General features: G+C 35.1%; 1 protein-coding gene across 3 annotated transcripts in view; it reads right to left on the bottom strand.

Annotated features, from left to right (window-relative positions):
- Positions 1-24,750, bottom strand: part of MAP4K5 (mitogen-activated protein kinase kinase kinase kinase 5) — a 140,342-nt gene that overhangs the window by 108,415 nt on the left and 7,177 nt on the right. For all 3 annotated transcript variants that reach the window (XM_032621212.1, XM_032621213.1, XM_032621211.1), the window contains exon 3: positions 8,994-9,053. In XM_032621212.1, coding sequence (XP_032477103.1) covers positions 8,994-9,053 — 60 coding nt within the window. The remainder of the gene's footprint in view (positions 1-8,993; positions 9,054-24,750) is intronic.

A 24,750-nucleotide genomic window follows, 5' to 3' on the forward strand; every position in this document is an offset into this window, starting at 1 on the left:
GCCATTTTAATTACAATGTGTCCTGGTGTGTTCCTCTTTGGGTTAATCCTGTATGGGACTCTCTGCTTCCTGGAGTCGGGTGACCATTTCCTTTCCTGGGTTAGGGAAGCTTTCAACTAGAATGCCTTCCAATATTTTGAGACTCCTATAATGTGAATATTAATGTACTTGATGGTGTCTGAGAGGTCTCCTAAATGGTCATTTCTTTTCATTCCTTTTTCTTTCAGCAGCAGTGATTTCCACTACTGTCTTTCAGCTCACTGATCCATTCCTCTGCATCATTTATTCTACTGTTTATTTCTTCTAGTGTATTTTTCTACTGTTTACTCCTTCTAGTGTATTTTTCATTCAGTTATTGTATTCTTCATCTGTTTCTTCTTTATATTTTCTATTTGTTAAAAACTTTTAACTTATCACTCTGCATCCATTTTCTCCCTAATTAAATTCAAAAGCTTTTGCACAGCAAGGGAAACCACTGACAAAACGAAAATACAACCTATCAGATGGAAGAAAATATTTGCAAATGATATGACTGACAAGGGATTAATATCCAACATTTAAAAACAACTCATACAACCCAACATCAAAAAAGCAAACAACCCAATCAAAAAATGGGTAGAAGAACTGCAGAGACAGTTTTTCTAAAAAGGACATGCAGATGGCCAACAGGCACATGAAAAGATGCTCAATATCAATAATTATCAGGGAGATGCAAATCAAAACCACGAGATATCACCTCACACCTCTCAGAATGGCTATCATCAAAAAGAATGCAAATTAACAAATGTTAGGCAAGGGTGTGGAGAAAAGGGAACCATGCACACTGTTGGTGGGAATGTAAATTGGTGCAGCCACTGTGGAAAACAGTAGGGAGGTTTCTCAAAAAACTAAAAATAGAACTACCATATAACCCAGCAATTCCACACCTGGGTATATATCTGAAAAAACAATAACACTAATTTGAAAAGATACCTCCCACTCATCCACCCCAATGTGCATGTATCTTTCATACATGAACTTTTATAGTAAGCAAGGTATGAAAGCAACCTAAGTGTCCACCAACAGCTGAATGGATAAAGAAGATGTAGGGGTGTACACACACACACACACACACACACACACACACACACACACACACACTAGAATACTACTCAGCCATAAAAAAGAATGAAATTTTGCCATTTGCAGCAACATGGATGGACTTGGAGGGCACTATGCTAAGTGAAATAAGACAGACAGAGAAAGCCCAATACTGTATGATATCACTTATATGCGGAATCTAAAATATATAACAAACTAGTGAATATAACAAAAAAGGAGCAGACTCACAGATACAGAGAACAAACCAGTGGTTACCAGTTAAGCAGGGGGAAGAGCAATATAGGGGTGGATGAGTGGGAGGTACAAACTTACTGGGTGTAAGATAGGCTACAAAGATGTACTGTATTATACAACATGGGGAATATGGCCACTATTTTGCAATAACTGTAAATGTAGTGTAACCTTTAAAAATTGTATTAAAAAATTTAAAAATCAATTAAAAAAACAAATAACCTTATAGAATTGAACAAAGCATAACTATAAACAATTAACAATACTAAAATGGCCAGGCATTAAAATCACATCATCAAGCATTTACTAGACTTCTATGTGATTCTTTTGGGGTGGAAGAATTTAAACATTAGTCAACCTTTGTATATGAGTGAACTCTAACATAAAGGCAGCAATTTTAAAAAGCCAATCAGTGAGAAATTCCAACCTTTCAAAGAGTCTTAGTTTACAGTCCCAGCAATTAATCCTTATCTGTTAAATAATAACATCATATAATGGTGCACTTTCTTTTTTATGGTTTCTTGAGAAGTCAGAATTGTAGGATTTTAAAAATATATTCATTAATTCATTACATGAATCATAATCAAAAGTAGGCCATGCCCTTAAATAAAGTGAAACTGTGCTATGATGAGCCCAGTATACTTGCTGAAGGCAGATAAGGGATAAACATCTTTTTTTTTTAATATCTTTATTGGAGTATAATTGCTTTGCAATGTTGTGTTAGTTTCTGCTGTATAACAAAGTGAATAAGCTATATGCATATATATATCCCCTTCCTCTTACATCTCCCTCTCACCCTCCTTATCCCACCCCTCTAGGTGGTCGCAAAGCTCCCTGTGCTCTGCAGCTGCTTCCCACTAGTTATCTATTTTACATTTTGTAATGTATATATGTCAATGTTACTCTCTCACTTCATCCCAGCTTACCCTTCCCCCTCCCCGTGTCCTCCAGTCCATTCTCTACGTCTGTCTTTATTCCTGTCCTGCCCCTAGGTTCATCATAACCATTTTTTTTTTTTTAGATTCCATATATATGTGTTAGCATACGGTATTTGTTTTTCTCTTTGTTTCCTCTGCAAAAACAGCCCATTCATTATCTGGACTATAACTGTTCCTTGAACATAACTTAAATATTTATTTGTTCAAGTAAGTCAAGAAGAGGCAAATGCTTGCGCAGTTCTGTTATAGTATAGCCTCTTCTATGTGCGTTAACGACATTTTGGAGACCATACTACACTTTCTAGGTAGAACTTAACTAGAAGACTCTAAAAGGGTATTATTACAATGAATTCTATTATCCAGGAAAAAAAAGAAAGTGTGCCATATCTGAAAGCTTATTTTTAAAGTGTTGCAGCATATGCTACCTCAGTAATCTCTCCCTAATGAATCATACACATAATGATCAAAATATTGTATTTGAAATGTAAAACCATTTTAACTATGCAAATTAAGAAACTGGCATAATTATGGTGACACAATTACTCTACATGTCTAACTTTATGAAGCAGCAAATGAACAGATCAAATATTCACTCACCTGGTCAAAAATTACTACTCCTCACTCCAATGACATTTTTTGAAGAAATAGAAAAACACATCCTAAAATTTATATGGAATCTCAGAGGATGCTGAAGAGCCAAAACAATATTGAAAAAGAAGTACAGAACTAATGACACATACTTCCTGATTTCAAAACTTACTACAAAGCTATTAAAATCAAAATAGTGTGATACAGGTACTCTACAGACATAGAGACCAATGGAATAGAACAGAGAGCCCAAAAATAAATTTTCACATATAAGACCATTCAACAGGGGACTTCCCTGGTGGCGCAGTGGTTAAGAATCCTCCTACCAATGCAGGGGACGTAGGTTCGATCCCTGGTCCAGGAAGATCCATATGCCATGGAGGAACTAAGCCCATGTATCACAACTACTGGGCCTGCACTCTAGAGCCCGCATGCCAATATGACTGAGGCCTGTGCGCCCTAGAGACTGTGCTCCACAACAAGAGAAGCCACCATAACGAAAAGCCTGCACACTGCAATGAAGAGTAGCTGCATCTTACTGCAGCTAGAGAAAGCCTGTGCAGAGCAACAAAGACCCAACGCAGCCAACAAGAATTAACAAATAAACAAAAAACAGACCATTCAATGGAGAAAGGACAGTGTTTTCAACAAATGGTATTAGGAAAAAATGGCTATCCATAAGCAAAAGAATGACGCTGGACCCTTACCTAACACTGTATACAAAAAAATTAACTCAAAATGGATCAAAGACCTAAGACTATAAAACTCTTCGAAGAAAACATGGGCAAAAGCTTCATGTTATCAGATTTGGCAATGATTTCTTGGGTATGACACCAAAGGCACATAATGATCAAGGCACAGGCAACAAAAGAAAAACAGGCAAACTGGACTTCAAGAAAATTTATACATTTTGTGCACCTAGAGACACTATCAACACAGTAAAAAGGCAACCCACAGAATGAGAGAAAATATTTGCAAACCATCTTTCCACATAATGATCAAGGGATTAATCCAAGAAGAAAACATAACAATCATAAATATTTATGTACCCAACATAGGAGCACCTCAATACATAAGGCAAATGCTAACAGCCATAAAAAGGAGAAATCAATGGTAACACAATAATAGTGGGGGACTTTAACACCAAATTTACACCACTAGACAGATCATCAGACAGAAAATAAATATGGAAAGAAAAGCTTTAAATGACACAAGAGACCAGAGAGACTTAATTGATATTTTTAGGATGTTCTACCCAAAAGTGGAAGGATACATTTTCTTTCAAGTGCACACAGAAGGTTCTCCAGAACAGATCACATTTTGGGTCACAAATCAAACCTTGGAAAATTTAAGAAAACTGAAATTGCATCAAGCATCTTTTCCAACCACAATGCTATGAGACTAGAAATCAATTACAGGAAATAAACAGTAAAAAACACAAATACATGGCCACTAAACAGTGCGCTGCTAAATAACCAAGGGATCGCTAAAGAAGTCAAAGAGGAAATAAAAAAATACTTAGAAACAGGGCTTCCCTGGTGGCACAGTGGTTGAGAGTCCACCTGCCGATGCAGGGGACATGGGTTCGTGCCCCGGTCTGGGAAGATCCCACATGCCGCAGAGCGGCTGGGCCTGTGAGCCATGGCCGCTGAGCCTGCGCGTCTGGAGCCTGTGTTCTGCAACGGGAGAGGCCACAACAGTGAGAGGCCCGCGTACAGAAAAAAAAAAAAACCCTAGAAACAAATGACAACAAAAACATGACAATCCAAAACCTATGGGATGCAGCAAAAGCAGTTCTAACAGGGAAGTTCATAGCAATTCAAGCTCACGTCAAGAAACAAGAAAAATATCAAATAAACAATCTAACCTTACACTTAAAGCAACTAGAAAAAGAAGAACAAAGAAAATCCAAAATGAGTAGAAGGAAAGAAATCATAAAGATGAGAGCAGAAATAAATGAAATAGAAACAAAGAAAACAATAGCAAAAATCAATAAAACTAAAGGCTGGTTCTTTGAGAAGATAAACAAAATTGCTAAACCATTAGCCAGACTCATCAAGAAAAAAAGGGAGAAGACTCAAATCAAAAGAATTAGAAATGAAAAAGGAGAGATTACAACTGACACTGCAAAAGTACAAAAGATCATAAGAGACTACTACAAGCAACTATATGCCAAAAAAATGGACAACCTGAAAGAAATGGACAAATTCTTGGAAAAGTACAACCTTCCAAGACTGAACCAGAAAGAATTAGAAAATATAACCAGACCAATCACAGGTAATGAAATTGAAACTGCAATTAAAAATCTTTCAACAAAAGTCCAGGACCAGATGGCTTCAAGGAGGAATTCTACCAAATGTTTAGAGAAGAGCTAACACCTATCCTTCTCAAACTCTTCCAAAAAACTGCAGAGGGAGGAACATTCCCAAACTCATTCTACGAGGCAACCATCACCCTGGTACCAAAACCAAAAATATCACAAAAAAAGAAAATTATAGACCAATATCACTGATGAACTTAGATGCAAAAATCCTCAACAAAATACTAGCAAACAGAATCCAACAACATATTGAAAGGATCATACACCATGATCAAATGGGGTTTATCCCAGGAATGTAAGGATTCTTCAATATACTCAAATCAATCAATGTGATACACCATATTAACAAATTGAAGAACAAAAACCGTATGATCATCTCAATAGATGCAGAAAAAGCTTTTGACAAAATTCAACACCCATTTATGATAAAAACTCTCCAAAAAGTGGGCACAGAGGGAACCTAACTCAACATAATAAAAGCCATATACGACAAACCCACAGTAAACATCATTCTCAATGGTGAAAATCTGAAAGCATTTCCTCTAAGATCAGGAACAAGACAAGGATGTCCACTCTCGCCACTATTATTCAACACAGTACCGGAAGTCATAGCCACAGCAATTAGACAAGAAAAAGAAATAAAAGGAATACAAACTGGAAAAGAAGTAAAACTGTCACTGTTTGCCGATGACATGATACTATACATAGGAAATCCTGAAGATGCCACCAGAAAACTACTAGAACTAATAAATGAGTTTGGTAAGGTTGCAGGATACAAAATTATTGCACAGAAATCTCTTGCATTCCTATACACTAACAACAAAAGATAAGATAAATTAAGGAAACAATCCCATTACTATCACAACAAAAAGAATAAAGTACCTAGGAATAAACCTACCTAAGGAGACAAAAGACCTGTACTCATAAAACACTGATGAAAGAAATCAAAGATAACATAAACAGATGGAGAGATATACCATGCCCCTGGATTGGAAGAATCAATATTGTGAAAAGGACTATACTACCCAAAGCAATCTACAGGTTCAATGCAATTCCATTCAAATAACCACTGGCATTTTCCACAGAACTAGAACAAGAAATTTTACAATTTGTATGGAAACACAAAAAGACCCTGAACAGCCAAAGCAATCTTGAAAAAGAAACACAGAGCTGGAGGAATCAGGCTCCCAGACTTCAGACTATACTACAAAGCTACAGTAATCAAGACAGTATGGTACTGGCACAAAAACAGAAATATAGATCAATGGAACAAGATAGAAAGCCCAGAGATAAACCCACGCACATATGGTCACCTTATCTTTGACAAAGGAGGCAAGAATATGGAGAAAAGACAGCCTCTTCAATAAGTGGTGCTGGGAAAACTGGACAGCTACATGTAAAAGAATGAAATCAGAATATTTCCTAACACCATACACAAAAAGAAACTCAAAATGGATTAAAGACCTAAATCTAAGGCCAGACACTATCAAACTCTTAGAGGAAAACATAGGCAGAACACTCTATGACATAAATCACAGCAAGATCCTTTTTGACCCACCCCCTAGAGTAAGGGAAATAAAAAAAAGAAATGGGACCTAATGAAACTTCAAAGCTTTTGCACAGCAAAGGAAACCATAAACAAGATGAAAAGACAACCCTCAGAATGGGAGAAAATATTTGCAAATGAAGCAACTGACAAAGGATTTACCTCCAAAATATACAAGCAGCTCATGCAGCTCAATGTCACAAAAACAAACAACCCAGTCCAAAAATGGGCAGAAGACCTAAACAGACACTTTTCCAAAGAAGATATACAGATTGCCAACAGACACATGAAAGGATGCTCAACATCACCAATCCTTAGAGAAATGCAAATCAAAACTTAAATGAGGTATCACCTCACACCAGTCAGAATGGCCATCATCAAAAAATCTAGAAACAATAAATGCTGGAGAGGGTGTGGAGAAAAGGGAACCCTCTTGCACTGTTGGTGGGAATGTAAATTCATAGAGCCACTGTGAAGAACAGTATGGACATTCCTTAAAAAAGTAAAAGTAGATCTACCATATGACCCAGCAATCCCATTACTGTGCATATACCCTAAGAAAACCATAATTTAAAGAGATACATGTACCACAATGTTCATTTCAGCACTATTTACAATAGCCAGGATATGGAAGCAATCTAAATGTCCATCAATAGATGAATGGATAAAGATGTGGCTCATATATAAAGTGGAATATTACTCAGCCATAAAAACGAACCAAGTTGAGTTATTTGTAGTGAGGTGGATGGACCTAGAATCTGTCATACAGAGTGAAGTAAGTCAGAAAGAGAAAAACAAATAACGTATGCTAATGTATATGTATGGAATTTTAAAAAGCGGTACTGATGAACCTAGTGGCAGGACAGGAATAAAGATGCAGACGTAGAGAACAGACTTTGAGGGCACAGTGGGGAAGGGGAAGCTCGGATGAAGTGAGAGAGTAGCATTGACATATATACACTGCCAAATGTAAAATGGCGGGCTAGCAAGAAGCTGCTGCATAGCACAGGGAGATCAGCTCGGTGCTTTGTGATGACCTAGAGGGATGGGATATGGAGGGTGGGAGGAAGTCTCAAGAGTGAGGGGATATGGGGAGGTATGTATACATATAGCTGATTCACTTTGTTGTACAGCAGAGACTAACACAACATTGTAAAGCATTTATACTCCAATAAAGATGTGAAAAAAAAATGGGCAGAGGATCTGAATAGATATTTCTGCAAAGCAGATACACAAATGGCCAATATGCACATGAAACAATGCTCAACATCACTAGTCATTAGGGAAATGCAAAAAAAACCCTACAATGAGATACCCCCTCACTTCCATTAGGGTGGCTGCTATAACAAATAAAGGAGAAAAATAACAATTGTTGTAAAGGATGTGGAGAAACTGGAACACTTGTGTAGTATGGATGGGAATATAAACTGTATAGCCACTGTGGAAAACAGTATGGTGGTCCTCCAAAACAATAAAAATAGAAGAATTCTGGCATGGATGGTGGTGATGGTAACACCACATTATGAATGTATTTTATACCACTGAACTGTACACTTTAAAATTGTTTGGATGGCAAATTTTATGTTACGTGTACATTACCACAGTAAAAAGAAAGAAAGAAAAAAAAAGAAATTGGAGAAAAAAGAAAGCTACTACTGCTCTCATTAGAAACTTTTAGGACATCAAAATAAGTAAATAGCTTCAGGTTTTATACAGTTGTTTTATTTTCAAAGCAAGTTACTCAGTATGTTTTAAAACAAACAGTCTTCGGACAGACAGAAGTATAAAAAAATAAGCATTAGGCTAAGACCAGAATTATTAAACCTATCAACCAGCCAGGGAATGGCTGACATATAAAATATAATTATCCTGAATTTCACCAAATATTCCCCCAAATCAATGAATACTTTACTAATCACATTCTCATAAAAGCTAAAACTGAAGTCCAAATATTTCACTATCATCTTAAAAGAAAATTAATTTAACATTATTTTAACGTTACTTTTTGTTTGTCAATGTGTCTTTCAATTTTTGAATGTGCATATTTCAGACTTCAGCAACAAAATTACTGCATCAAATTCGTCTTTAACCAACAACCTCCAGTGGAATTTAATGTAACCATATAGGAGATACCCTTTTTATGACAACATAAGACTCTTTTGGAAGAAGGGAAACAAGGAAGGAAATATGGAAAATGCTTTTAAGTGATATATTTATGAACTGCACAAGAAAAGTGTTCAAAAGTTGTCTTGAGAGTTTTAATACATACCAGGCTCCAATTTGATAATTTTTACTGCAGCCAGCTCTCCCGTATGTATATTTCTGGCCTAAAATAAAAATGAAAGTAAAACTTTAAAAAAGTCTGTCAACTGTATAAAAGTTACTTGGTACTATGTTAATTAGTTGCTTATCAATCAGGCTTTTAACAAAACTGAAAAACAAAATCTTTATTTCCAGTGAAATGAGTATACTCATTTTCCCAATAAAGAAAATATAGAAAAAATACACGCACACACACAAAATTCTCTTTAATTCCACCACTAAAAAACAACTACTGTTTAAAATTTTGGTGTCCTTCCTCCAAGTCTTTTCTTATACTTACTTTTCTTAATTAAAAAAAATACTCATGGTTTTTATGTATTTTATAAATATAGTCCTAGGCCATTAAAGGAAAATAAATAACCAAATCATGTGTATCTTACTACCCAGAGGTAAAAAGTTAACGCTTAGTGTACGTATTTCCTTTTTTGCCCTGTGTACGTGTGCTCAAGTGTGTACGTGTTATAGAAGATGTGCCATCACAGTCTTCGACAACATAATGTGCAATGCTACCTAATTTTCCACTGACGGTATATATAATTTGTTTAACTTATCGGCTATTAATGGACACTTAGGATTTTAATATTATTTTGGAATTATAAATAGAGGAATATATATATCTCATAGCTTTATATCTATCCACAGCCTTGATTATTTCCTTCAAATAAATTCCTAGAAGAGAAACTACTTACCACTTAAGAAAATATCATGGATAGACTTAGTATAATTAATGCTTCAATGATTATCACTGCAAATATTTTAGCACATATCAAAGTTTATCAGTAAGGCAACCTATAAACATAATTGTTAAGTTAAAAAGTATGTGGATTTAAAATGGACATTTTGCCATATTGCTCTGAAAAAAATTATGGGGATTCATACTCTCACCAACCTTAGATGTTAAATCTACGTCTGCCAAGTTCTATTATAGGTGCAGATTTTTATTTTATTTTTTCAAAATTATGTACTTTCTCAGTGCTCTACATAATTTTAAATGTCTATATAATAGCTCATATAATCATTCTCCCTTACTGTTAGATATTAAGGATGTTATACACAGTCTTTTCATTATTTAAGACTATTTCTTTCAAATGGATTCTAAGGTATGAGATTACTAGGTCAAGGGTATAAATATGAACACTTAAGGCCATCAACACATACTGCCAAAAGAGTCTAAAAGCACTGTGCCATAATATTGTCAACACTAATATGAGTGCTCATTTTCATTACACCCAGTGTGGCACACTCTACGTGGAAATGCTATTTAATAATCTACATTTTTCATTTTAGTATATTAGATTTGAATATGAATTTTCACACTTGGCATAAATAAGGAGCATATGATAAAACAGAAAAGAATGACAAAGAATGTAGGGAAGAGAGCCTCAGAAGGGATATTTTTAGAAATGACATATAGAGGGTGAGAAAAATAATAGAATGGGGGAGAGGGATGCAGAGGGAAAGTCACAAACAGAAAGGCAGAAGAAAAAAGGATTTTTTCTACAGCAGCAGTCTCAAATATTTTGTGATGAGAAGTTCATATTTTCCTCATCTATTGCAGTAAATAGGGTAAGGAGGAGTCTCAGGAAGAGAAAACAAACATTTTAACTCCCCCCATCCATGATTACCCTTCCCCCAACTGCAAAGGCATTTAGAGAAATGGGAAAAGGTCAGCCAGAAGCCTCACACCATTCCTACCCTCTCCTCTTCCTTGCCTGTGACAAAAGAATCGCCTCAGGTCTTTTCCCCATTCCTAAGATCTTTCAGCATTTTATATCCATACAGTGGAGTATTATTCAGTGATAAAAAGCCATCAAGCCATGAAAAGATATGGAAGAACCGTAAATGCATACTGCTAAGTGAAAGAAACCGGTCTGAAAAAGCTACATACTACATGAGTCCAACTATGTGACATTCTGGGAAAGGCAAAACCATAGAAAGTGAAAACAACAATGGTTGCCAGGGGTCTGGGTGAAGAGTGATGAACAGGTGAAGTACAGGGAATTTTTAGGATGGTGAAACTATTCTCATATGAAACTGTAATGGATACACGTCATTAGGTATCTGTCAAAATCCATAAAACTGTACAACACAAAGAGTGAACCTTCACGTAAACTATGAACTATAATACTATATCAATACTGGTTCAATAATTGTAATAAATATACCACACTTAATGCAAGATGTTAAGAAAAGGGGAAACTGCATAGGTGGGTGGGTGAGGTGTGCATGAATGTAACTCTATGTATCCGCTCAACTAATCTGTAAATATAAAGCTATACTAAAATTAAATCTATTATTTTTAAAAGAATACACATAAAATTAAATTTTAAGTATACTGATACTTTCAGACATATTGAGTCAATTTTTATGATTAGAATCAACACAAATATGTTGAATTTCAATTTAACAGAACCAAAATGACGCAAGAACCAAGGACACCTTTCTTTAGAGATTCTGAGGGACTCGGGAAAGAACAGATCACTGGAAGATTTGAACAATCACAGAACCACATAAAATATATATGGTATTTTAAAATTCAGCTACACCATGCATAAGCCAAAATATACTATATGTCGTTACAGAAATTTAAAAAAAAGAAGATAAGCTATAACTCCCACTGACAGGGTAAACACTTAAGTGTCAGTCTCCATTTTGAAGACATTATTTCTGTTCTCTCCAAATGAAGAACCGATGGGCAAATGTTCGTACTCTGTAATTTTCCAGCTGGATTTTTAAAACAGAAAGCAGTACCAGGCTCTTTTATAATGAAAGGCAAAGAGGCTTTCAGAAAAAAAGATCTAAACAGAGACTTTACAGATTCAATTTACTAAAGAGATCTTTCAGAAATTTAACTATACAATTTCACACTATAATCCAGTGGAGTCATACGCAATACTAGTTTTTGAAACCCAACATTTCCTTTCAACAAATTAAGTGTGATATTCTCAAGTATTTTTGTTTTTAACTTTAACACACAAGAATTTAAAGATCCTGCACTGTGTTTATAAAAGGAACTAAGAGAAATACCACAGCACCTCTACCAAAAGATCTAAATATATTTCTGATTCCTATTTATTTTAGTAGGTTATTGCTATACACTAATATTTAGACTTAAGGGTATACTGAACACCTAGAAGTCCAATAAAATATTTTACTATAGTTTATCTCTTATTTAATTCTTTATTAATCAGGAATTAAAATTATTAGGTGGAAAAAGATAAACTAATAATAAATGGGATCAATGTCACTATAAAATCCATAAAAGAGCCTTTCCACTTAAATTAAATTTCTATTCTCATTGCCAAGGTGTTTCCCTTATCTCTTAATATTTCCAAGTCAATTTACTACTGGAGACGTATTTTTACTCAAACTCTCCTGTCTGGATTTTTAATTCATAGTAAGAAGTTAAATTTCCACTTGCACCAAGAAAAAAAAATTAAAGACGTTTATCTTCTTAACTTATCCATTTCTATTTCAACAATATTATGCAGATGCCAGTTTTATAAGCCATGAACTTTCCAACATGCTGTAAAATTTTTAATGTGACTAAAAAATAATTAAAGGAAAAGTCTTGCGTTACCAACAAAGAATAGAAAGATATGATTTAAGGCACAGTACCTCTCAGTAGAGAGGAAGCTGGAAGATAATTTCTTTTAACAGGGGTAAAAAATGTAACTGGCAAGTATTGACAGTCATCTAAAAGTTATAGCAACCAAGATGGTCACCATGAAGATAAATGAGATCAGCTCTTATATTCCACTTCACTGTTCTTTACATTAGGCCCCTCATCCTATCCCCAGGTAATTTCCTTCCAGCATTCCTTAGGGTCACAAAACTTTTCCATGAAGCCAACTGGGGGCATCAATTTCAAATATACACCCTTCCTCCAAAAATATCCTTTAATATAACAATAGAGAATCCAGATATCTCAATATTTAACAAGCTATCTCTTGTGGCTAGTGACTACTTCTCAGAGTCAAAATTATGTATCCCAGACTTAAGAATATGAACTACGATACAAAAGTAGTAACACAGCATCTGTAAAGTTTGAAGAAAGCCAAGTAGCTGGTTTGCCCACAAAAGAAGCAGTCAATTATGTCATAGGTTGTAAAACCTCTATAGCTGATTCTTTATGGAACATTGTTTTTTACAGGTTCATTCAATCAACAAATATTACTAAACACTGAATACCAAATATTATTATTTAACAAATATGTGCCAGGCACTGATATTGATACTGGGGATATAATGAAACAAAACAGTGCTGTCTTTAGGAAGCTTTTTATCAGTTGGTGAGACAGAGAGGTGAATAGTAAATACAACGAAGTGTGACAAATCTCTCAAAGGTGATACAAGACAACACAGGAGGCTTCTGAGCCAAGTCAAAGCTGGTTGGAGAAAGCTTCCAGGAAAAAGTAAATCTATGGATATTATGAGAGACTTTCCTGGGAAGAGTGCGGTGGGGTAAGGGATTATAACAGAATTCCAGGCAAAGGTGTAAAGACAGGATAAAACATGGTCATTTCAAAGTAGTAAAATTATCTTGTATTAAGGGAAATATAAGAGTGTAAAGAGACGATGGTGAGAGACAACATTCCTTTGAAGCTCAGGAAAGACGGTATCACCCACTACCCTATTATAGCCATCATCTACTAATTTCTTGGTCACCCCTTCTTGTTCACTCAGGACTTTATGGTTCCTGGCTCACAGTCTTCCTTTCCACCCCTTTTCTTGGTACCATTCTTAGAGACTTCAACATCCAGATCTACTCTCTGACTTTTCAATCCTTAGCCTCCTATCTGAATCTTGACTTCAAACATCGTAATTCCTGATCATGACTTCCTACCCTTTCAGCTCACTTACTCTAGTCTTTCCATTCCAGTGATCTTTCCACCTCATCAATCCAGTGCATTCCCATATGACTACCAATTATATCTCTCAATTCCTCACATCTTCCCTTAACTGTCAGGGTTCCATGGTGCACCACTCTATTTATAATCACTCCCTTAAAAACAACCTTAACTTCCTTCTCCTCTTATCCTCTGTCATACTAGCCTAGCAAAATCCTAATCTGATTAAACTTGATTATCCACTAATTCCATACTGATATTGAATAGCTAAATGATACTGGGGAAAAAATGTATAAAATCAGACTAACTGGTGTTATTTTCAAATCATAACACAAACCTCAAACTACAACTTCTCCATTAGGTTTGATTTTCTACTCTTCAAAAAGAATATTTTATACCTCTCTTTTAAAGCCTTCAATAATGCCTAAGCCTCTGCTTACTCACTCCTCTGTTACCTATCCTAACATAGAATTTCACCTTTTCTTTACCTAACATTGTCCTATGTAGTCCTATGGCTTTAACAACCATCTCCAGGATAAATCTCTCCTCACCCAGCTCCAGACTCCTAAATCCATGGAAACCTGACAGGCATGTCAACCCTAACATGCCTAACACATAACACTCAGTTTTCTCTGCTCCATAAACCCATTCATCTTCACATCTTCCCAATCTAAATAAAATTTACTGCAGCCAGCCAGTTGCTCAAGTACAAAACCTAAGGTCATTCTTCATTTCTTTCCTTCACATTCTTCACATCTGATATCTCAGCAAATAATGATGGCTTAAAAATATAAAGCAAATTCATTAACTTTCCTCTATCTTCTCTGCTATGCTCTAGTCCAGCTTGTCTCCATTAGGAATTAGCAAACTAATGTGAATGCAAAGGAATAGCAAGTCTAGGATAACCCCTAGTTTCTAGATTGTACAAGTGAATACACACTGTGATTCCATTCACTAAGATGACAGACACAGGAAGATGGACACATTTTATGGGTGGAGGGGAAGGACAGTGAAGGAACATAGATAAGGGGCTCAGATTTGAACATATTTAACATTTAGGTTCCTATGGAAAACTAACTGGAGATATGGAGATATCTTGGTAAGCCACTTAATAGCTCCTGAAGCTCAAGAGCTAACATGGATTGGAGACAGATTGGGCATCATCAATATTATTGAATCCAGGCCAGTAGATGACATAACCTAAGAAGAGTATGTAGAGTTAGAAGAAAAGAGATTCAAGAGCAGAATCCTAGAATATTACCCACATTTAAGGGATAGGGAAAAAAACTCTCCACAACAGATCACATGCTAGACCACAAAACAAATTTCAATAAACTTAAGAAGAATGTAATCATAGCAAGCATCTTTTCTAACCACAATGATATGAGGCTAGAAATAAACTACAAGAAAAAAAAAACTGCAAAAAATACAAACAGGTGGAGGCTAAACAATATGCTACTAACCAACGAATGAGTCACTGAAGAAACCAAAGAGGAAATCAAAAAATACCTGGAGACAAATGAAAATGGAAACACAACCATCCAAAATCTATGGGATGCAGCAAAAGCAGTTCTAAAAGGAAAGTTTATAGAAATACAAGTCTACCTCAGGAAACAAGAAACATCTCAAATAAACATCTAACCATACACCTAAAGGAACTAGAAAAAGAAGAACAAACAAAACCAAAAGTCAGTAGAAGAAAATAAATAATAAAAATGAGAGCAGAGACAAAATAGAAAATTTTTAAAAATGAGAAAGATCAACAAAACTAAGAGCTGGTTCTTTGAAAGATGAAGAAAACTGATAAATCTTTAGCCAGACTCATCAAGAAAAAAAGACAGAAGACCCGAATAAAATCAGAAATGAAAGAGAACTTACAGCTGACATAACATATATCAAAGGATCATAAGAGAATATTACAAACAATTATATGCCAATAAAATGGACAACCCAGAAGAAATGTACAAATTCCTAGAAACATACAAACTCTCAGGACTGAATCAGGAAGAAGCAGAAAATATGAACAGATCAATTACCAGTAATGAAATTAAATCAGTAAAAAATTTTTTTTCCAACAAACAAAATTCCAGGACCAGACATCTTGAAAAGTAACCAAACATTTAAAGAAGAGTTAACACTTATCCTTCTCAAATTACTCTAAAAAAATGGAAAAAGAAGGAATACTTCCAAACTGATTCTACAAGGCCAGCATCACCCTGATACCAAAACCAAAGACACTACAAAAAAGAAAATTAAAGAACAATATCACTGAACATAGATGCAAAAATCCTCAACAAAATATGAGCAAATTGAATTTAACAATACATTAAAAGGATTATACATTATGATCATGTGATATTTATCCCAGAGATGTAATATTTATCCCAGAGATGTAAGGATGGTTCAAAAGCTGCAAATCAATCAATGTGATACACATTAATAAACTGAAGAATAAAAATCATATCATCATCTTGAGAGATGCAGAAAAAGCTTTTGACAAAGTTCAACATTCACTTATGATATCATATCATCATCTTGACAGATCCAGAAAAAGCTTTTGACAAAGTTCAACATTCATTTATGAGAAAGACTCTCAACAAAGTGGGTATAAAGGGAACATACCTCAACACAATAAAAACCATATATGACAAATCTACAGTCAACATCATACTTAACAGTGGAAAGCTGAAAGCATTTCCTGTAAGATCAAGAACAAGACAAGGATGTCCACTCTCACCACTTATATTCAACACAGTTTTGGAAGTCCTAACCACAGCAATTAGAGAAGAAAAATAAATAAAAGGAATCCAAACTGGAATAAGTAAAACTGTCAGTGTTTGTAGATGACGTTGTATTATATAGAGAGAAAATCTTTAAGATGCCACAAAAAAAAACTATTAAAACTAATAAATGAATTCAGTAAAACTGCAAGATAAAAATATATTATTGTAGCTTTATAGTATAGTTTGAAATCAGAGAGTATGATACCTTTAGTTTTGTTTTTCTTTTTCAAGATTGTTTTGAAACCTATTGTGTCTCTATATACTAGTAATTAACTATCAGAAAGAGAAATTGAGAAAACAATCCCATTTACAATTGCATCAAAAAGAATAAAATACACAGGAATAATCTAACCAAGGTGGTAAAAGACTTGTACTAGGAAAACTGTAAGACAGTGATGAAAGAAACTGCAGACAACAGGAACAAAGGGAAAGATATGATGTCATGTTCATGAATTAGATTAATATTATTAAAATGACCATACTACCGGCGGCAATCTACAGATTCAATGCAATCCCTGTCAAAATACCAACAGCATTTTTCACGGAACTAGAACAAATAATTCTGAAATTTATATGGAAACAAAACATTTCAGATAACCAAAACAATCTTGAAAAAGTAGAACAAAGCTGGAGGTATCACACTCCCTGATTTATTTATACTATAAAGCTACAGTAATCAAAATGGCATGGTATTGGCACACAGGTCAATGGAACAGAATAGCGAGCCCAGAAATACCCACACTTATATGGTCAACTAATCTATGGGAAAGGATGCAAGAATATATAATGGGGAAAAGACAGCCTCTTCAAGATATGGTGCTTGGAAAACTGGAGAGCTACATGCAAAAGAATCAACTAAACTACTTTCTCACACCATATACATATACCTTAAACTCAAAATGGATTAAAGACTTAAATGTAAGACCTGAAACCATAAAACTGAGGAAAACATAGGCAGCACACTATTTGACATTGGTCTTAGCAATATTTTTTTGAATATGTCTCCTCAAGTAAGGGGAAAATAAAAAAAACTGGACTACATCAAACTAAGAAGCTTTTGCACAGCAAAGGAAACTACCAACAAACAAAAATGCTGCCTATTGAATGGGAGAAGATATGTGCAAACATAATATCCCATAAGGGGTTAATATTCAAAATACATAAATGGCTCATAGAACTCAACATCAAAGAAAAAGAAAAAAACCAGATTAAAAAATGGGCAGAGGAAAAAAAAAAAAAAAATGGGCAGAGGACTTGAACAGACACTTTTCAAAAGACATACAGACAGCCAACATACATATGAAAAAATGCTCAATACCACTAGTCAGAGAAATATTAATCAAACCCACAATGTCACAGCTATCAGAATGGCTATCACCAAAAAGACAACAAATAAAGTGTTGGCAAGGATGTGGAGAAAAGGGAACCCTTATGCACTGTTGGTGGGATGTAAACTGGTGCAGCCACTATGGAAAACATTATGAAGGTTCCTCAAAAATTCAAAAATAGAACTGCCATATAATCCAGCAATATCACTTCTGGGCATGTATGTGAAGATACAAAAATTCAGATTCAAAAAGATACATGTGTGCCACTATTCACTGCAGATTTATTTACCATAGCCAAGATATGAAAGCAACCCAAGGGGAGATACACACACACACACACACACACACACACACACACACACGAATATTACTTAGCCATAAAAAATGAAATCTTGCCATTTGTGACAATGTGTTTAACCTCATGGGTATTATGCTAAGTGAAATAAGTCAGACAAACACTGTATGATTTCACTTATATGTGGAATCTAAAGAACAAAATAAACAAAACAAAACAGAAACAGATCAAAGAACAAACTGGTGGTTGCCAGAGGGGAGGGGGATAAAGGATGAGTAAAACCAAGTGAGGGAGGTTAAGAGGTACAAACTTCCAGTCATAAAATAAATAAGTCACAGTGATGTAATATACAGCATAGGGAACAGAGTCAGTAACAGTGTGCAATACATTTGTATAGTGATGGATGGTAACTAGACTAACTGCTGTCATCATTTTGTAATGTATAAAAATATCAAATCACTCTGTTGTAATCTGAAACTAATATAATACTGTAAGTCAACTACACCTCAATAAAAATTAAAAAAATAGGTAGGTAGGTAGGTAGATAAGAAGGAAGGAAGGAAGGAAACAGACAAAACTAAAACTACAACTACTCTAGAGATACTGTTCTATTAGAATCTCAGTTTGGAGGAAATTTTAGAAATGATCTAATTCAATCTTTTTTCTAAAAAAGCAATTTTCTTCTATTTAGTTTATGGAGGTCATTTGATCAATCTCATACATTCATTTTGTAGGATAAATTTAGTTGTATAAAGACTTTTTATGATAAGCAAAATCTACTTTCCTATAATTTCTCCTCAATGGTCGTTTGGTCTGTGAGATAAAGCTGATTGAGTCTATTGCTCCTATGACAAATTTCAGATATCTAAATTCATTGATTTATTCAGTAAGTATGTATTGATTTATTCAGTAAGTATGTATTGCCATCCCTATGACAGTTAGGGGACCTAGTTCTAATTTTAACTCTCCTCAGACAGAAACATAAAAGCTCCCTTCTATCTATGGATGAAACATGCTAACTTCTTCAACATGCTACATACAGATTCCAGACGCTTACCGCCATTCTGATTACTATGTGTTTTGCCTATGTGCTCAAAGTCTGATGTCCAACAAAAATGATAGTAGTTAAAGTATTAGATTCATTACAAAAGTCATGTTATAAGTGACTTTTTTCTTCAAAATTTCTATAAAGTTATGATATTTTTAAAATTTTAAAATAAATGTTGAAAGTGTTATATTCAAAACACAATGCAGTACTTTATCCTGTGGTAAGAGTAAAGTGCTTCATTTTACTTCTATTATAAATCTTTTTGGGAAAACAGATCATAAACACATACTACATACTATATAAATTATGTAAATTTCAAGGAAACCACTTCCATTAAGATTATCAAATTTATGTCAACAAAATATAATAAGGGTGGAGCCACACAGCATATCCTCCACATGAAAATTTAATATAAAGATTAGTCATTCACTATTTTTTCATTTACTCAGCATCCCTTATGCATCGGGTACTTTAGGTATGAGGGTAGTACAGGTGGGATGACAGCAAAGAATTAAAAGATTTATCTGCCTTGTTTGAGTTTCAATGGGACAGATTTTAGATCCAAACAGGAAAGTTTTCTATAGCTTAAAAAGGAACCAACTGCTTCTAGTGTATCATTATTTAAATAAGTTAAATGACCCTTTGTCAAGGATAGGGTAGGGGACATATGTACTGTGTAAGAGGTCCCTGCCAGCTCCCAGATTCCTTAATTTTTGTGAAGCAAGTTATTTCCAAGCTGCCTTCCAGATCTAGAGAGGTGCTCCCTCTCCCACAGAAGGAAGCTGTACTGCAGGGTTTGCCCCACTACCAGGCAGACATATTCAGAGTCTAAGGCCTGCCTGTTAGGGTGACCCCAAATCTGTCCAGATGACTTATATCTCAGGACACACTAAAGCCTTAGTATGTTAGGATACTTACTTGCCTTTGAAAAGAATTTTTCTAATCCTCTCCTAATACAGCTTGATTTTACTAAAGGGAGCATTCCTTCTAGAGGATTACTTAAATTGTAATTATCTGGAGGCCTTCATGGCAAAGCAAAGGGAGATAAGGGCTTGAGTTAAGATTGAAAGCGGTAGGGAAAAATCAAACGTGAAAACATAAGTGTAAAATAAGGTAACAGAAATACATTACATTACATTATTAATAATAAAAAAAGAGGTAGGAAATATGTAAACTCTCAATCACTGCTAGTGGGTGCACTGCTGGTAGGTGCAGCTATTGAGGGGAATAATAGGTCAAATTCACTGAAACTTTAGCCAGAAGGACTCCCCCAGGATTGGCATCTCTTGCTCCATGTGCAGCCACATTTTCATGCAGTGTGAAATTAACAACATGGATAAAAATCTCATCACAAGGAAAAAAAGAAAATTTAATTCTAGAAATTTACTTAAAGAAATAATTAGATATGTGAAAAGAATTTGTTCAAGGATACGGATCACAGCATGCTTATAATAAGGAAATACTGGAGATAATCTGCTTGTTCAACAATAATGAATTAAACACTGTACAATGATACAAGGAAATAATACACAAATATTAAATGTGTATATCTACTCACATGAAAAGTTGTTTGTGACATACTGTTAAATGAAAAAAGTACCTTATCAAATATATATGCTACATACTATATATAGTATGCTTAAATATATGCTTATATAATATATATTATGATCTATGTATGTGTCCTTAATATGACTTTTTTAAAGTCTTGAAAGATATACAAAAATGTTCATCTTTCAGTAGAAGAGGTACATGTAATTTTTCATTTATTCCTATATCCAAGTTTTCGAAAATAAACACATATTATTTAAAATGTATTTTTTGAAAAGAAGGCTATCTATTCTGAGGCAAGGACGAGAGAGGCAAATAGGAAAGCAAGTCCTACCAATGGATCTACAGAAAGAATAGGAAATTACTCATGGATAAAAAACATTATAGGGGACCCAAGCATCTCCAGTATTACAATTAGGAGCTAAAAAGCTTAAAATGCAAAAGTTGTTAATAATTTATTGCAACTTATGTCTATTAAAATATACTGTCATGCCCACATTGGATCCTTCCTGATATTGGTAAGAGGTAGGTTTAAAAAAGGACAAAAAGGCACAGGGCACCTAGAAAAGAGGGTGCATGTATGTGAGGGGTAACACATTGGTTCACAAGACATCCTTCTTAAGCTGTGACAAATTAGACATAGGCAAACAGAAGTAACCAGCTAATGCTACAGAAGGTAGGCTATTCTACTGCCTGAAAGAATTAGCATTTTGTTTATTTTAACTTAGAACAGCATTACCAAATCTAGTCTATGGGACTCAGTTATCTTAGGTAACAATAAGTCTAAAGTTCCAACAAAATGAGCACAAGAGAAGGCACATCAGGAAGGGTGTCTAACAACCAAGAAAAAAAAGTTTCTCTTTTTACTTATTAACATTGTAGGGTGGCTATGAGCTATTGATAAGTTCATCTCCACAGTAAAAGCAAGTCAAGCCTGGGCTCCAATTTGGAAGTTTTAAGGGTAAGAGTAACGACCAGGTGGGTAACCAGGAAATAGTACTTCTGAAAGTTGGTGCTGAGACCTGAAGCTTATATGCATATTCAAATCAATCCAAAAAACTCCTCACCTCTCAGCAGAGGGGTAAGGCTGCCAAGTCTCATCTGACCATCTGCCCATAATTTGTTTAGAGCTTATTAACAATGTGTTAAGGGCTATGTATACAGCAGTGAATTTAAAGATGTAGTCCCGAGGCAGTTTGGTATAGTGGAAAGAACAGAGATTATAGAGTCAGAAGATCTGGATTCATGTCCTCACAGTGCTACCTACTATCCGTAAGATCTAGAGCAAATATCATACAACTTATGATACAACATAATATATAACATACAACTTATGATACAAGCAAATATCATACAACTTCTTCTTGGGTAAACTAGAGATGATAATACATCTGTCCCACCTACTTCATAGGATTATTGTGAGAAACAAGTAATATACTGATTATGAAAGAGCTAAACAAACATTAGTCACTCATTCATTTCAATCCAATTCCATTTTTATAAAAATGTTAGAAGGTGGGGGCCTATATGACTCACGGGCCCAAACACCTCCAAGGATAGATTGGGCTATCAGCCTGGCTTCCCACATCATCTTCTCAAAATCTCAGTGGGAGATTATGACATTTAACAGACATAGTTACACTAGACATAAATTCATCTTGCCTTTTTCAAAGAGTTATCTACACTCTCTAACTTAAATAGTACTTCACATAATTGAAAAGCAATAGCCTTCTACTAACATTCAAACATGTACAAATACTCAAAATAGTCCAATGCAGCCAAGAGAAAGTGCCTGTTCCAATTTATCTGATCTAGGACTAAGTTCTCAAATTGAAAACAAAGCCCTGAAAACACAAGTATCACTTGTTTATAAGTTAATAAGTATCACATGTTTCTCTTCCTGTGTATTTGGTCTGAAACCACAATTTTAAGCTAAGAGTGAAACTTTTATAAATTCTGAAAGGAAAACTAGAATAAGAAATCTAAGTCCATCTGCATTCTATCCCATTGTCTTCATCAAAAACACTGGAAATGATGGTTAAAGTGAAAATACTGAACCTATGAAAATAAAAAGAATACTAGATACATTATAAGCCTAAGGCAGAGGTTGTATCTAAAAGTCAATTTTGGAACTAGAATTTATATACCTGCACCAGTGATGGCACTGTTTTATGTCTATTTTCACAACGTTGAAAGTATTTAAGACTTTTATAGTTTTCAGAACATTTCTATGAAAGTAGAAAGGCGTTTTTAAATTATTTGCCTCTAACCATGGTCCAGAGCTTCACATCCACATCAGAACCATGGTCTTTTTCCAGGCAGTCGTAACATAAGCCTACTTCTACACAGTAAGAATAATAAATACAAAATAAGAGTTTAACCAGATGATTTGCAAAACAGTAAACATCCATAACAGAACACTTCATCCTAATAAAACGTTTTATTTTCAGAGTAACCTTTCACAATATTTAACATAATATCTAATTAAATAACTTTTAATAAGATATCCACTAGCTTAATAAAAAGCATAATTTTAAATAAGATTCTTATTTCCCGCTGTTAACCTATTTTTGCAAGTTATTCACTCTCCCTCACCCTAACATGACAACCCAACAGTCTCTTATGTCAGATTACCAGGACACAGAAAGGATAGTATATTCACACAAACTGTGTTAGAATACAAAAAAAAAAAACAAAGAAGAAGAAGTGGGTGATGTTTTGATATCAAATGTCAGAGAAAGTACAAGCAGAATATACATCCATCCTCTATCACCTTCACATTTGGGGCCATTGGGCATGTCTATTTTATTAGCATTTAAAGATTAGAGAACACCAGTGGGGAAAGATATAGTAGAAGCAGCTACATATCCTTTGCTTGCAAAATCATGCTATTAAAAAATGACACAGAGGGACTTCCCTGGTGGTCCAGTGGTAAAGAATCCGCCTTACAATGCAGGGGACACAGGTTTGATCCCTGGTGAGGGAACTAAGATCCCACATGCCGCGGGGCAACTAAGCCCACGTGCCACAACTATTGAGCCCACGCACATCAACTAGAGAGCCTGTGTGCTGCAAACCACAGAGCCCATGCACTCTGGAGCCCATGCGCCACAACTAGAGAGAGAAAACCCGGATGCCACAACTAGACAGAAACCCACGCACTGCAACAAAACTATCCCGTGTGCAGCAACGAAGATCCCACATGCCACAACAAAGACCTGACACAGCCATAAATAAATAAATAAATAATTTTTTAAATGACATAGAAATGGGAAACTTACATACAACTGCTGAACTTAATTAAAATCACAATGACTTGTACCCCTGCAGCAGCCAATGAGATGCAATGGTGGCAATGACTGTGTCTCAGTTCTAATTCCTAACCCTAAGCTTACAATTTAGCTGTAGAGATAGGTTCAGGTGATTCAGTAAGAGAGAGAGTTAAGACATCCTCTGGTTACCCAGATATCCACTTGGCCAACTCCTTAGTCTCTGAGCAAATCTAATCTTCTCAATGTGGCCTACCCTGTCCATCTCAATATAATTCCTCAACCTGCCTTCCCCATCCCACCCTGGCAATCCTGAACCCCTTAACTTGTTCAGTGTTTTCTTCTTTCCACATCTTTAATCACCTTCTAACATATCATACAACTTATTTATTATGTTTATTGCTTGAGGGCAAGAATCTTTGTCTACATCGTTCACTGGTGTATTCCAAGACCCCAGAACAGTGGCTGGCACATCAGAGGCTCTCTATAAATACTGGTTGAATCTTAAATACTCCTTTCCACCCTGTCATTCCCCGGCTGCATTCCAGTTCCCCATTCATCAATGTGCCTCATCCTAACC

Source organism: Phocoena sinus, chromosome 2 (genome assembly GCF_008692025.1).
Source record: "Phocoena sinus isolate mPhoSin1 chromosome 2, mPhoSin1.pri, whole genome shotgun sequence".
Lineage (NCBI taxonomy): Eukaryota > Metazoa > Chordata > Mammalia > Artiodactyla > Phocoenidae > Phocoena > Phocoena sinus.